At 54.1% G+C, this 15,021-nt stretch overlaps 1 protein-coding gene across 3 annotated transcripts; it reads left to right on the top strand.

Annotated features, from left to right (window-relative positions):
- The first annotated feature begins 3,477 nt into the window (after positions 1-3,477).
- RCC2 (regulator of chromosome condensation 2) lies at positions 3,478-13,715 on the top strand. Of its 3 annotated transcripts, none has more exons than XM_054849797.1 (13): positions 3,478-3,686; positions 4,992-5,350; positions 7,890-7,983; positions 8,675-8,818; positions 8,949-9,080; positions 9,666-9,754; positions 10,078-10,192; positions 10,461-10,627; positions 11,432-11,612; positions 11,713-11,818; positions 11,924-11,996; positions 12,135-12,212; positions 12,583-13,715. In XM_054849797.1, exons 2-13 carry the CDS (start codon positions 4,997-4,999, stop codon positions 12,685-12,687), a joined length of 1,638 nt encoding a protein of 545 aa, XP_054705772.1. In that variant the 5' UTR covers positions 3,478-3,686; positions 4,992-4,996; the 3' UTR covers positions 12,688-13,715. The 3 variants fall into 3 exon arrangements, with proteins under 3 accessions (XP_054705772.1, XP_054705773.1, XP_054705775.1); XM_054849798.1 differs by lacking the exon at positions 3,478-3,686 and adding an exon at positions 4,084-4,099; XM_054849800.1 differs by lacking the exon at positions 3,478-3,686 and adding an exon at positions 4,216-4,238.
- Positions 13,716-15,021: the final 1,306 nt, after the last annotated feature.

Raw genomic sequence — 15,021 nt, 5'->3', positions numbered from 1 at the left:
GCCGAGAGCCCCCCCAAACCCCCCCTGCACGGTGCGGCAGCACCGCAGACACCGGCAGGGATTAAGGACGTTTCTCCAGCTCTTTGCTCGGAAACGATTCCACGCACCCCCCGTTCACGTGCAGGGCAACCCCCAGTTTAGCCAAAAAAACCCCACAAAAGTCTGTCAACTCCAGCAACGTGCTTTTAGCCACTCACAAAAACTCGGGGGCGCTCGGTGCAGGAATGGGGGTCACCCACCCGTGGTCCCGGCGATTTAATCCTGCCTGCCAGCGGGATTATTTTTTTTAATTTTTTTTTTTTTTTCTTGCATCAAAGATTCAAGGATCCGGAAGGATCCGGACCCTTCGCCCCTCCAGGAAAGGACCCCCCCGGGCTATCGGAGGAAGCAAACGGCCTCCACCCGTGCTCAGCCCCTAAAGAAGCCCCCACCTCCTCCTCTCCCAGCACCGCAGATCCAGCCCAGCTGGCCTCATCCTGCACCACCCCCTGCCAGAACCACCGACGCCTGGTTTAAAATGCAAACGCCGAGCGTGAACCCTGCCCCTGCAAAAAATGCAAAACCCCCCTCCCTGCGCGGATTTATGCCCTCCCCATAAAGCTTTACAATATATAATGCATCGCCAACTCAATAAACCTGTTTTCGTGGGCGTGAGCGGAGACTTTTTCAAGGAACTTTAAATATTTGGCGTTTAAATATCTGCGTAAGTCGCCGTGTGCTGGTGTACGATACGGGGCAGAAGCGACGTGCGCGGAGGGATGATGTTTATTTAAATCTAACCGTTCCATGCGAATATATATACCTGTATATTTATAGAGATCTAGGCACTCGGGGTGACGGAGCCGGTCCGGGGATGCCCTCTGCTGGCACCCTCCCGGGGAAGGCTTTGGGACACCTTCTCCAAGAGGTCTCCCAACTTCTCCAAAGGGGTTTTTTTGGGTGGGTTTGGTTTTTTTTTTTGGAAAGACGTTGCAGGGAAGCACCAAAAACTGATGCCCGTGGCATCACGGCATCGCTAAAAACCCCGGCCGAAGACGCCAGACCTCTTGGTGCGTGGCGCAAGGATGCGAGAGAGCGGCTGGGCTGGTTTTGCTCACCGGTCTCCCAACCAAAAACCCCTCAGAGGTGCCCAAAGCTGCACGCGGTGAGCGTGCAAGCTTGCAAGGCATGCAGTCATTTATTTTTTTTTAGCTCATCTCTTGCCTCCTCCGCATCTCCCGGCCATGCAATTCCCAGCAAAACAGGGTTCTTGGCAGCAAAACCCTCCCGAGACTCCATCTGCCAACAACGTCCCGCCGGTCGGAGGCAAGCCAGACCTTGAATTCCCCTCTCACTTGCGCTAAACGCTTGGGAAAATTCAACGTCCGCATCACCCGGAGGATAAACCACCTCCCGGAGCTTCAGCGACTCGCTTCGATACTCCGGCGGTGCAACCCAGCTGCAAAAAGAGCACGAAAAAGGGACTCGCATTTATTGCAGCCGATCTCCAGCCGGATGCACCAGCCGGATTTTTGCTCCCTCGCTGCAGGCAGAGCATGCAAATCCCCCTGCACCCGTTCCCACGCTGCACCCGACGCCACCCCTCCCCGGGCCGGGGTGAGTTTTGCAGAGGGTCTCGCTGCAAACGCCCTTTTCCAATGGCTACGGGTGCACCCCGAATATCGCCATCCCTAGGGACGCCCCCAAATACCATCGGCTGGGGATGCAAACCCCCCCCTGCCCCGGCCGGATCCGGGATCGGGGAAGGCAGAGCAAGGCCAAGGTTATCCAAGGTGAGTCGCTCCCCATCCCAGGCGCCCTTGGGAATTAACAGGTAAGACCAGTTTTTCCTTATCCCAGGAAAAACCAGTTTAACCCACGGCCTGACGCAACCTGCCAAAAATCACCTCCAAAAAAAAAAATCTTCCCATCCACCCTGTATAACCCGGCCAGCGTTTTGGGGGAAAAAAATTACATTTTTAGGAACAACCGGCCAGGTTCCAGTGCCAGCAGCATTTTAATGACATCATATTACTACCGGTATCATGGAAAACCCCTAAATAAACCGAATTCCTCCCCGCTCCTGGGAGCGCCGCTTTCATTTTTCATTTTTACCAGAATTAGGGCGAAAAGCTGCAGAACTCTTCCCCCCTCCAAAAGAGCCCAAATTTTAAGGCTGCCGTCGATAGCAGGTAAACGGGAGGGAAATCTGGGCCGGGCGCTCGGGCTGCACGCCGAAACCCATCCCGGCAGCGAGGGGAATCATCACTGCCAAATTATTCCTCCTCAGCAAAAGCCCTTTGAAAAGCCCAACGTTTTTTTGGTTTTTTTTTTGGGGGGGGTGCTGACGGTTTGAGGCCGCGGTGCCTCTTTCCCTCCTTCCCAGAGCAGCCGTATTTTTCTGCATCCAACCTTTGATCTCCCAAATCCTGCCGGAGCATCGGCGGGACAAGAGGTCGCGGCGCCGAGATGCTTCGCGGATGATTCAGTAAGTAATATATTAATTTTTTTTTTTTAACCCCCTTTAAAGCACCGAGGGGGTTATTTTTTTTCTTAACTAACACCAGGGTTTTGCCAGCGGTTTCGCATTTTTGGGGTGGTTTTGCAAATGGTGCCCACCAGCATCCCCGCGGGGGCAGGTCCCCGGCTCGCAAACGCAACACGGATTGCGATTGCATCACGTATTGCTAACGCATCGCGTCTCGCAAATGCATCACGCGTCGTAAGCGCAGCGCGTATCGCAGCTGCATCACAGCCCGGCGCGCCTGCACAGGACGGCGGCACGGGGACAGCAAAACCGGAGCCGCTAAGGAGGGTCGCGGCAAACGCACGCGTCTTCCCCTCCTGCAGAATTTCTCTTTGCCATAAAGGGAATCTGCTCCTGGTTAAAAAAAATCTGCAAGAAGGACAGCGAGCACGTTTTCTCTCCCAAAAAAAAAAAATTAAAAAAAATCTCTTTTTTGGGGGGATGGAGCGCGTCTTCCTCCTGGGATAAAACTTGTTTTGCGTCTTCGCTGCTGCAAAAATCTTGTTTTGCTCGAAGGAGAAGGAATGCACCTTTCCTCCGCAAAAACTCTTTGCAATAACGGGAATCTATCCATTTATTTCTCGGGGAAAAAAAACCCACCCCACACTTTGCGAGAAAGGCAGAACGTGCCTTTTTTTTTCCTCGGGGAAAGAAAAAAACCCCTTTGCAATGAGGGGAACGAGCGCGTTTCGCTCTTGCAAAAAATCCTAATTATTCTTTACAATGAAGCATGCATTTTCCTTTGCAAAAAAAAAAATAAAAAATAAAAAAATTAAATCCCTTAGCAAGAAGGGGAGGGCATGCATCCTTGCTGCTGCAGAAGGGGAATCCCTTCGCCCTCTTCCTTTGCTCTCACCCTCCTCGAGTCTTCCTGTCCTAAAGATGGAGCTGTGTGTACCGAGCTGGACTTTGCAGCCTCTTCCTCTCTAAAACAGGATGATTTTTTTTTTTTTTTCCCCTTTCCTGCCCATACATGTGTTTCTGTTTTGTATTGTAGCATTTGTTCTGGAGGCTCATATTTACATTTTAAGTGCATCTGGTGGGTGGGCGCTAAGGGAGGAAAGGGAAAAAAAAAAAAAAATTTACCTCCTTTTTTCTGCAACAGGAAACACCACCAAAAATATTGCAAAGGCCCCGAGTTGTTGCTTTCTTTATGCTGCACCCTTCGCCCTAAAACCAGGTTTGCAATTGGGGGGGGGGGGGAACAGAGGGAATTGGGGGGGGGAGGAGGAGGAGGGGAAAGGGGATGGGGGGGGCTTAAAAAAAAAAAAAAAGAAAAAAAAGGGCAGGCGGATCCACGTGGTGTAATGGGGCCAGACAGAGATCCCATTGTTCAGCAGCAATAATAAAGGGAGATTTTAAAAAAAAAAAAGGGGGGGGGGAGCAGACGGAGAGAGGGGGATGGAGTCGGGGGGGGGGGGCGGCCCCAGCTGCGCAAGGGGCTGGGAGGTTTTTTGTAACACCCCCCCCCCCGAAAATATCATCCCCCTCCAAGGGGGGGAAAAAAAAGTCCCGTGTCCCCCCCCGCAAACAAACAGGCAAATAAAAAAGGCCGGAGGCAGGAGGAGAACGAGCGGGGCCCCCCCAGAGCAGGTGTGGGGGTGCGGGGGGGTTTGGGGGTGAGAAGGGAGGGGGGATCCCCTGCCCCCCCCCGCACAGTTCCCCCCCACTTCCCTTGGGGGGGGGCGGGTTTTTGTCTCCGGGCCGGTTTCTCGTCGTGCGACCCCCCCCGGTTTGTGAATTCCCCTTCTGTCACCCCCCCTTTGCGAATCGGCCTTTTGCACCCCCCGCTTTGCACCCCCCCTTTGCAAAGAGTCTCTTCGCACTCCCCCCGTACCCCCCCGCAAACCCCCCCTTTGCCAACCTCCTCTTTGCACCCCCCTTTCCAACCCCACTTTCGCAACCCCCCATTTACAACCCCCCCTTTGCACCCCCAGACCCACTTTTTCAACCCCCCCTTTACAACCCCCCCTTTGCAACCCCCGCAACCCCACTTTTACAAACCCCCCCTTTACAAACCCCCCTTTACACCCCCCCTTTGCACCCTCCAACTCCCCTTTACACCCCCCTTGCACCCCCAACCCCCCCCTTTTACACCCCCCTTTGCACCCCCCTTTTACAACCCGTCCCTTTGTACCCCCCAAGTCCCCTTTACACCCCCCCTTTGCCCCCCCTTTTAAACCCCCCTTTTACAGTCCCCCCTTTTACACCCCCCCTTTGCACCCCCCTTTTACCCCCCCTTTTACCCCCCCTTTCCCAATCTCCCCCCCCCCAAACTTTCCCCAAGTGCACTTGAAGGTGGGGGGGGGTCACCCCGCGCTCTCCCCCTTCCCCCCCCTTCCCCGGGCTTTTGTGGCTGTGCCCCCCCCCCCCCCCTCCCCTTTGTGTCCCCCCGCCCCGGCTGAAGGGGGGGGGTGTGTGGGGGGGGTGTACGGGGGGGCCGGGCGGCGCCGGGCGGGTGACGGCGGCGTGTCCGTGTGCCCAGGCGCCATGCCCCGGAGGAAAGCGGCGGGGCCGCCCTGGGACACGGGCCCGGGCAACGGGGCGGCGGCGGCGGGGAGGAGGAGGAGGCCCGGCCCGGCGACGGCCGGGGGGAGGCGGAGGCCGCGGCCCGATCGCGGTGGAGGGAGCAGCGGAGGAAGCAGCGAGGAAGAAGCGCCCCGAGAACGGCGGCCGCGGGACGGCAGCCCCGGAGGGAGGAGACCGGGCAGAGCCGGAGGAACCGGGAGTGGGGGAGTCGGTGGAACCGGTGGAGGAGGAGGAGGAGGAGGAGGAGGAGGAGGCGGCGCGGCGAGGGGACAGAGCGTCGTGATCTGCGAGCCCGAGCACAGCAAGGAGCGCATCGTGAGCGGGGTGGCGGGAGGGCGGCCCCCCATGCACCCCCCCCATTGCACCCCCCCATTGCATCCCCCCCCATGCACCCCCCTTATTGCACCCCCTCCTTTGCACCCCCCTATTGCATCCCCCCATTGCACCCCCACCTTGTACCCCCCTCGCACCCCCTAATGTACCTCCCCTTTGCACCCCCCGTCGCATCCCCGATTGCACCCCCTCTTCTACCCTCCCATTGCACCCCCTTATTCCACTCTGCTAGCGCACCCTGCCTTGCACCCCCTGACGTACCCCCCCACCGCACCCCCACCTTGCACCCCTAATGCACCCCCATTGCCCCCACTAACGCACCCCTTATCACACCCCCACACTGCAACCCCCGGTGTACCCCCAATTGCATCCCTCACTGAACCCCCACACCACACCCCCATTACACTCCCTAAGGCACCCCCCATTGCACCCCTTAGTGACCCCATCACCCCCCACTGCACCCCTTAATGTCCCCTCTCATTGCACCCCTTTAATGCACCCCCAATTACGCCCCTTTAATGCACCCCGTTATTGTACCCCTTAATGCACCCCATTAATGCCCCCCAACGCCCCCAATATGCCCCATCATTGCACCCCTTAGTGCACCCCCAGTTCACCCCCATAATGTACCCCTACTGTCCTCTTCCTTGCACCCCGTTATTACACCCCAACAACGCACCCCTTCATTGCACATCCCCAGCCCCCCCAGATGTACCCCCGAATTATGCCCCTGAAATGCCCCCCCCCAAAGTCACACCCCCTTTATTGCACCCTGTAACGCTGCCCCCACTTACTGCCCCCCAAAAGTGTCCCCCCATTTGCACCCCCTAAATCGTTCCCCCAGCTCCATACCCCCAAACTGGGGGCGGGGGGAAGCAGCCCCCCCTTTTGTCCTAAATCTTGCCAAGGGGAAACCATAAACCCCTTTTGGGTTGTTTTTTCAGAATTGACCCATTTTGGGGCTTTTTTTGGGGGGAGGGGGAGATTTTTAACCCCGTGGGGAGGTGAGAAATACCCAGATTCAATATTGGGGTGCGCAAGTGGGGGAACCCCCCCCCCCACCCTGCGCCCCCTTTGCGTCGCTCCCATTTCCCCCCTTTTTTGGGGCAAAAAGAATCCAGCAGCACCCCGCATCCCTCCTGCCCCCCGTTATCGGACACCCCCTGACTTCGTGCACGCTCGGTCGCCTTTTGGGGGGGCCGGAAGCAAAGCCCCCCCCAGTTTTCCAACCCTGTTTTGCTTTGCAAGGGGTTGCTAAAAACCAGGGGAGCGCTTGGCTTCCCGTCCCTTTTTGGGGGGCACGGTGCGGGGGGGGGCACGGTGCTGCCGGCATCGGGCGCGTTAATGGGGCGATACTGCAAAATGTCCCCCCATGACCCCTGATGTACCCCAGTGTCCCCCCGCGTCCCCTGATGTACCCCGATGTCCCCGATGTCTCCCACGTCCCTGATGTCCTCAGTGTCCCCCCATCCCCTGTGTCCCCAATGTCCCCCCCACCCCACCGATGTCTCCCATGTCCCCAGTGTCCCCCGTGTCCCCCATGTTCCCCACATCCCCAATGTCCCTGATGTCCCTGATGTCCCCCCACATCCCCCCCTGTCCCTGGTGTTCCCACATCTCCCACACCCCTTGTGTCCCCAATGTCCCCCCGTGTCCCCTACATCCCCCATGTCCCCAGTGTCTCCACATCCCTGGTCCCCCACATCCCCGATGTCCCCCATGTCCCTGATGTCTCCCCACATCCCCCCCGTCCCTGGTGTCCCCAAGTCTCCCACATCCCTTGTGTCCCCACACCCCTTGTGTCCCCAATGTCCCCCCATGCCCCCGCTGTCCCCTACATCCCCCATGTCCCCAGTGTCTCCACATCCCCGATGTCCCCTGTGTCCCCCATGTCCCCCCATATCCCCAATGTCCCCCACATCCCTGATGTCCCCAATGTCCCTCCCACATCCCCTGTGTCCCCCCCATGTCTCCCGTGTCCCCGATGTCCCCCATGTCCCTGATGTCCCCCCACACCCCCCCTCTGTCCCTGGTGTCCCCACGTCTCCCACACCCCTTGTGTCCCCAACGTCCCCCCATGTCCCTGATGACCCCTACATCCCCCATGTCCCCAGTGTCTCCACATCCCCCATGTCCCCCCCATCCCTGATGTCCCCCCCATATCCCCCACATCCCCAATGTCCCTCCCACATCCCGTGTCCCCAATGTCCCCCCATATCCCCAATGTCCCCCACATCCCCAATGTCCCCAATGTCCCTCCCACATCCCCTGTGTCCCCAATGTCCCCCCATGTCCCCGATGTCCCCCACATCCCCAATGTCCCTCCCACATCCCCTGTGTCCCCAGCGTCCCCCGTGCCCCCCGCACCCCCGATGTCCCCCATCTCCCCCACGTCCCCGACATCCCCCCACATCCCCTCTACCTCCCATGATCCCGGTGTCCCCCGCACCCCCCGTGTCCCCGATGTCCCCCCGTGTCCCCGTGTGTCCCCGTGCCGCTGACGTTTCCCGGCTCCCCGCAGAAACTCGAGGGCTCCAAGTGCCGGGGGCAGCTCCTCATCTTCGGAGCCACCAACTGGGACCTGATCGGCCGCAAAGAAGTGCCTAAGCAGCAAGGTGGGGCTCCCGCAAAGCCCAGCTCCCCGCTTTGCCACGCCGTTCTACTTTAATGCCATTTTTTTTTCCAGCTTATTTTGATGCCTTTATATTTAATTTTAATTATTTTTTCGTAATTAATATTTTGGGATTTTTTTTAATTATTATTTATTTATTTTTTTTAAAACCAGTTGCGTGTCGTAACCTGGGGTGCGCCGGGTCTCCTGCGAAGCAAAATGAACGCGTTGCTTGTTTTGTATGCCTTTCTGTTTAATTAATATTTTTATCTGCTTATTTTTAATGCATTTGTATTTAATTAATATTTTTATGAACTCATCTTTTTGGAAGGGGGGGGGGTGGTTTTTTTTGCAGTTGCCCAGCGGAACTTGGGGCGCGCCGGTTCTCCCGCAAAGCAAAATGAACGCGCTGCTTATTTTTTCACGTATTTATATTTCATTAGCTTTGCTGCTGATTTTTTTTTTTTTTTTTTAAAATGCCTTTATATTTAATTACGTATTTTAACTCGTTAATTTTGGCAGCAGTTAACGCTTGCGTATCAGCATCCGGATCTCCTGCAAAGCAAAACCAAACGCACCGCTTGCTTTTTATGCGTTTATATTCAATTAATTTTTTTCCCCTCCTTATTTTTAATGCATTTCTATTTAATTAAATTTTTTTAATTAATTTTTTTTTTTTTTTTTTTAAAATACAGTTGCATATCGGAATCTGGGCCAGAATTTGTGGGGGCCGCACAGGTACGGGTGTCTCTCAGGTATTCAGGTGCGGAGCGTGGTGTCGGGACCCTGCGCCGCTCACAGCCTGCTCATCACCGCCGAGGGCAAGCTCTGGAGCTGGGGTGAGCTTGGGAGAGGGGACAGCACCCCAAAAAAAAACCCAAACCCCACCCCCCCCCGGCTGCATCATGGTGTGATGCCGGAAGGCTTCGTCCTCTCGTTTTGCTGCAAAAAAGAGCGATTTTTGGTTAGGGCGCAATGAAAAGGGGCAGCTGGGCCACGGGGACACGAAGAGGGTGGAAGCCCCGAAGCTCATCGAGGTGCTGGGGGGCGAAGCCATCGTGGTGGCAGCCTGCGGCCGGAACCACACGCTGGCGCTTACAGGTAGGGGGGGAGCGGGGGAAAAATCCGCGTTTTGGGCAAATTGTCTGAAATCAGCTCATTTTGCCCCAAAACACCACTTTTTTTTTCTCTTTTTTTCCTCTTTTTTCCTCTTTTTTTCCTCTTTTTTCCTCTTTTTTTTCCTCTTTTTTCTTTTCTCTCTTTTTTCTCTTTTTTCTCTTTTTTCTTTTTTCTTTTTTCTCTTCTCTTCTTTTTTCTTTTTTCTCTTTTTTCTTTTTTCTCTTTTTTCTCTTTTTTCTCTTCTTTTTTCTCTTCTTTTTTCTTTTTTCTCTTCTTTTTTCTCTTCTTTTTTCTTTTTTCTCTTCTTTTTTCTTTTTTCTCTTCTTTTTTCTCTTTTTTCTCTTCTTTTTTCTCTTCTTTTTTCTCTCTTTTTTCTCTCTTTTTTCTCTTTTTTCTCTCTCTTTTCTCTCTTTTTTCTCTCTTTTTCCTCTTTTTTCCTCTTTTTTCCTCTTTTTTCCTCTTTTTTCCTCTTTTTTCCTCTTTTTTCCTCTTTTTTCCTCTCTTTTTTCTCTCTTTTCTCTTTTTTTCTCTTTTTTTTCCTCTTTTTTTTCTTTTTTTTTTTTGCAGAGAGTGGTTCGGTGTTCGCTTTCGGGGAGAATAAAATGGGGCAGCTGGGGCTGGGGAATCAGACGGACGCTGTGCCCAGCCCTACGCAGGTATCGCCGCTCCTTTCCGCGCTTCCCCTCATTTTTTGGGGGGGTGAAAAAAGGGCAGATTTGGGGGTTTCTCATTAAAAAAAAAAAAAAAATAAAAAATCTCTACTAGAGCCCAAACCCCTCTCGGATCCAAGAGGATCGCAGGGATGCCGCTTCATTCGCAGCTTCGGTGCAAATAAATGCAAGAATAATTTAAAATACAACCCCAGATTTGAGGATTTTAGGGTTTCCCCTGGGAAATTCAGCTTTTTCCCTTTTTTCTCGATTTTTTGGGGGGTTTGTTGTTTTTTTTTTAACTCTTTTTTTTCCTGCTTCTCCCGCAGATCATGTACAACGGGCAGCCCATCACCAAACTGGCCTGCGGGGCCGAATTCAGCATGATCATGGATTGCAAAGGAAACCTCTACTCCTTCGGGTGCCCCGAGTACGGGCAGCTGGGTACGGTGCAATTTTGGGGTGATTTACTACAATTCTGAGCTATTACGGGGTTTTTTTTTTGGGGGGGGGGGGTGTTCCCTGCCTCAGTTTCCCCATCAGGGCAATCAGAGCATCCCTCCCCTTTACCTCCGGCCGAAATAGCGGGGTGGGAGCCGCACAGAAAAAGGGAGTTTGCAAAAGGAGAGGGGGTTTCTGGCTTGGAAATAACGGGGTGCTTGGGGGGGGCGTGGGGGAGCACCCCCTTTTTTATCCCGGCGCTCGTCCACAGGGCATAATTCGGATGGGAAATTCATCGCCCGGGCGCAGCGGATAGAGTACGACTGCGAGCTGGTGCCGCGTCGCGTGGCCATCTTCATCGAGAAGACCAAAGATGGGCAGATCCTGCCCGTCCCCAACGTGGTGGTGCGGGACGTGGCGTGCGGGGCCAACCACACGGTACGCAGGAACCTGAAATTCCCGCAGCGTGCGTTGATGGATAAAAGATCGGCAGCACGCATTTAAGGGTGAACGTTTGCAGGGTGCATGTAAGGAGAAAAAAAATTGCATTTAAGGATGGAGAGTTGCAGCGTGCAGACAAGGATAAATACGTGCAGGGTGCATTTAAGGATAAAGATTTGCAGGGTGCATTTAAGGATAAATATGTGCAGCGTGCATTTAAGGATAAAGATGTGCAGGGAGCATTTAAAGATAAAGATTTGCAGGGTGCATTTAAGGATAAAGATGTGCAGGGAGCATTTAAAGATAAAGATTTGCAGGGTGCATTTAAGGATAAAGATTTGCAGCGTGCATACAAGGATAAATATGTGCAGCGTGCATTTAAGGATAAATATTTGCAGCGTGCATTTAAAGATAAAGATGTGCAGGGAGCATTTAAGGATAAAGATTTGCAGGGTGCATTTAAAGATAAAGATGTGCAGGGAGCATTTAAGGATAAAGATTTGCAGGGTGCATTTAAGGATAAAGATGTGCAGGGAGCATTTAAAGATAAAGATGTGCAGGGAGCATTTAAGGATAAAGATTTGCAGGGTGCATTTAAAGATAAAGATGTGCAGGGAGCATTTAAAGATAAAGATTTGCAGGGTGCATTTAAGGATAAAGATGTGCAGGGTGCGTTGAACATTTGCAATGCGCCCCGCAATCGATGGCATTTACTGGGGCTGCTGCGGCTTTCCCAGCGATGAGCTGGTCGGGTCTCAGCTCTGATGGAGACGGGGCGGGGGGATATTTCTCCACCCCCAGCTGGTCCTGGACTCGCAGAAGCGCGTTTTTTCCTGGGGATTTGGGGGTTACGGGCGGCTGGGCCACGCCGAGCAGAAGGACGAGATGGTGCCTCGGCTGGTGAAGCTCTTCGACTTCCCGGGCCGCGGGGCGGCGCAGATCTACGCCGGTTACACGTGCTCCTTCGCCGTCAGCGAGACAGGTGGGGATTTGGGTGCTTTAACGACAGATTTGCTGTATTTGGGGTGTTTTGGGGATGCTCGGGGGTGCCGTAGCTTGACTGGCGACGTCGGGCTTTGCAGGCGGCTTGTTTTTTTGGGGTGCCACTAACACTTCCCGGGAGTCCACCATGTACCCCAAAGCCGTGCAGGACCTCTGCGGCTGGAAAATCCGCAGCCTGGCCTGTGGGTAAGTCCCAACCCCCCCCCAATATCCCAGCTTTTTGGGGTGCAGCTGCCTGTGGGGCGGTTGGGGGGGGGGCACGGTGTCACCCTGCCTTGCACCCCGCTGCAGGAAGAGCAGCATCATCGTGGCGGCGGATGAGAGCACCATCAGCTGGGGACCCTCGCCCACCTTCGGGGAGCTGGTAAGAAGGATTTACCGGGGACCCCCAACCCCTCGACACCCCGAAACCACCCCCCCAGCGGGAGGGACCGGCTGCTTCCCATCCCCTCCCCCCCCCCCGTGTTGATTTTTTCCCCCTTCCGTGGGATGCACTTGGCAGGGTTACGGGGACCACAAGCCCAAATCCTCGACGGCCGCCCAAGAGGTGAAGACCCTGGATGGGATCTACACGGAGCAGGTGAGTGGGGGACCCCGGCAGAGGATGGAGGGAGGGCGGGTGGAGCCCTCCCCTTCGATTAAATACAGTGCTGAGGCTGTACACAACTCATCACACCCCTGGGGCGCTGGAGGGAGGGTGCGTTGGCCCCCTCCTTAAATAAATACGGTGGCTGAGGCTGTACACAACTCATCACACCCATGGGGTGCTGGAGGGAGGGTGCGTTGGTTCCCCCCCCCTTTAAATAAATACGGTGGCTGAGGCTGTACACAACTCATCACACCCATGGGGTGCTCAAACGTGATCCTGGATTAAAGGGGGGGGCGGGAGCAGCGGGGGGACGAAGCGCGTGGCCCCGTGCCTCAGTTTCCCCACTCTGCCCTTACCCCAGGTGGCCATGGGCTACGCCCATTCGCTCGTGATCGCCCGCGACGAGACCGACGCCGAAAAAGAGAAGCTCCGCAAGCTGCCCGAATACAACCCCCGCACCATCTGAGGGGCTCCCCCCTCCCCGCCGGGACCCGGGGTCCCCCCCAAACCCCGCTTTTCCAAGCCAGCCGCGGTTTTAACTACCTGTTCTCCCATTTCCAAAGCCCTGGGGGGGGGTTATTCCCCCACACCCCCCCCACGGCTTTTTGAGTTCCCGACCGTAGCAGGATCTTTTGGCACAGCCAGGCTTATTTTTTTGGGGGGCGCTTTTTTTTTTTTTTAATTATTTTTATTTTATTTTTCCCCACATTGGTTTTGTATTGTTTCCCCTTTTCCCAGCTACAAATATCCGCGGGCTCGGGATAAAATCGGGGACCCGAAGAGCAGCTGCAAAATGCCTCTTTTTTTTTTTTTGCCCCCAATATTCCAATTTTTTGGTGTTTTTCCCAAATACCTCCCGCTTTGGGTGCTATAATTTTGGGGGGGGTGTCGTTTCCCCCCCCCCCCAAACATCCCTTTTCCCGGAGGGATTCAGGATAAAACCATCACCCCACATCCCCCAAGGGCCAAACCCATCCCCAGCATCATTTTGGGGTTCCCCCCCCCTCCCCGCTATCGCAGCCCTCGCCCACCCCAGGGAGATCTCAGGTATGAAGAGGGGGAAGCCCTAAAGCATCATTAAGGTGGTTTGTTGTTTCGGGTTTGGGTTTGGGTTTTTTTTTTCTTGGAATTACTCTGAATTTGTTTTAATTATTATTAATTATTTCTGCCTGGTATCAACCCAAAATCCCTCCTACGACGTTGTGCACTGTGCTGGAGAAACGAGGTGCCTTTTTGAGCAGAGCCCAGCTCTGCCTCCACGCAACCCAAGGGTGATTTTTTTTTTTTTTATTTTATTTTTTAATTTTAGGGTTTATTTTAATTTTTTTTTTTTTTTTTTTTTTTTTAAATTGTAAAGTCCTTTCCGCTCTCCTCGACGGGTCGCGCTGGGTGCTCGGGAGCGGCGTTCGCCCCCGTTCGGGGAGTTTTGCAGGTTTTTTTTTTTTTAAAAAAAAAAGGGGTGTTTTTGTTTGGTTTTGGGGGGGTTTTATTTGCTTTGGGGTTGGGGGTTATTTTGGGGGATTTTTTTGGGGTGTATTAGAGATAAAATATCCAGGACAGGGAGAGCAGCTGGGCGGAAAAGTCAAATATTCCGCTTTTTTAGCAATATTCGTTTTTTTGAGGGTTGTGGCACGAGCGGATGCCGCATCCCCAATAAAACGGGGGGTGAAGAAATCACCAAAAAAAAAAAAAAATCTTTTACCCCCCCCCCAAAAAAAAAAAAAAAGCATCATTTTTGGTTCATCCGGCCGCCAGCAAAATATTTTTTAGCCTGATTAAATTTCTCCCCGCCTCGGCCGCCCCGTCCCGGCCGCGGGCGAGCGAAGGAGGAGACTGGAGGAAGAAAATAATCCTGAACCCCGAGGGTCTCGGAACAACTCGTCCTTTAGCCGAGAGGGTCCTGGGTTAGTGCTGTAATTGTCTTCTCCACGGTTTGGGGTTGGGTTTTGGGGGGTTTTTTTTATATTTCTTGGAGTAAATGTTTAAATAAACGACGTCATTGTGTACGCCCCTCGCTCCGCTCGCTTTATCCACCCCGGTTGTTTAATTTTTTCATTATTTAATTCAGTTAAGCACGGGGAAGGGCATGGGGTGCTTTTTCCTCCCCGTGCTGCACGCCCAGCACCCCCGAATCAAATCCACAGCCTTTAGAGGGCACCATCCTGCTGCCGGCAGCACCCTCCATCCCAAAATATTCCCCCTTCCCACTATTTCCCCTTTATCATTTTGCAGGCAGGGTGCAAACAGGGCAGCACGCGCACTTCTGCGTCTTTTAACGCACGCACGCGTGGGTTTGTGCGTGCGCGCGCTTTTCGTGCTTGCACGTGCATTTCTGGACGCGGGTGCACGCGTTTGCGCGTGCACGTGGATTTTTGCACGGGCAAGCGTGTGGGGTTTGTGCTCGCACGTGCATTTTTGCACATGCAGGCATGGTTTGGTGCGTGCGCGTGCTATTTCGGTGCACACATCCGCGTGCGTGCCTGCTTTTCTGTAGACGCGTGGGGGGGGGGTGTTTCTATTTTTGTGCACGCGTAGCTGCACGTGCACATAGCTTTGCAGTGTGTGTGGTTCGGGGCACGCACGTGTGTGTTTTTGCACGTGCATTTTTCAATATGCCTCACTGCAGCAAGAGAGAGAACTGTGTGACCCCACTCAGTGCTTTTTCTTTTCCCCTCCTTTGAGCATTTTAATTCCTGGGCTGGGAGAGCAATGCCCGCGTGCCATACCGCTACGAAGTGTCGCCCAGAGAGTCAAAAAACCATCGTCCCCTTGAAAACAAAGCTTCAAACCTTGCCCCCAG

The sequence above is a fragment of the Grus americana genome, chromosome 21 (genome assembly GCF_028858705.1).
Source record: "Grus americana isolate bGruAme1 chromosome 21, bGruAme1.mat, whole genome shotgun sequence".
NCBI classification, from domain to species: domain Eukaryota; kingdom Metazoa; phylum Chordata; class Aves; order Gruiformes; family Gruidae; genus Grus; species Grus americana.
The sequence above is the reverse complement of the archived record's forward strand: the minus strand, read 5'-3'. Positions and strand labels throughout refer to the sequence as shown.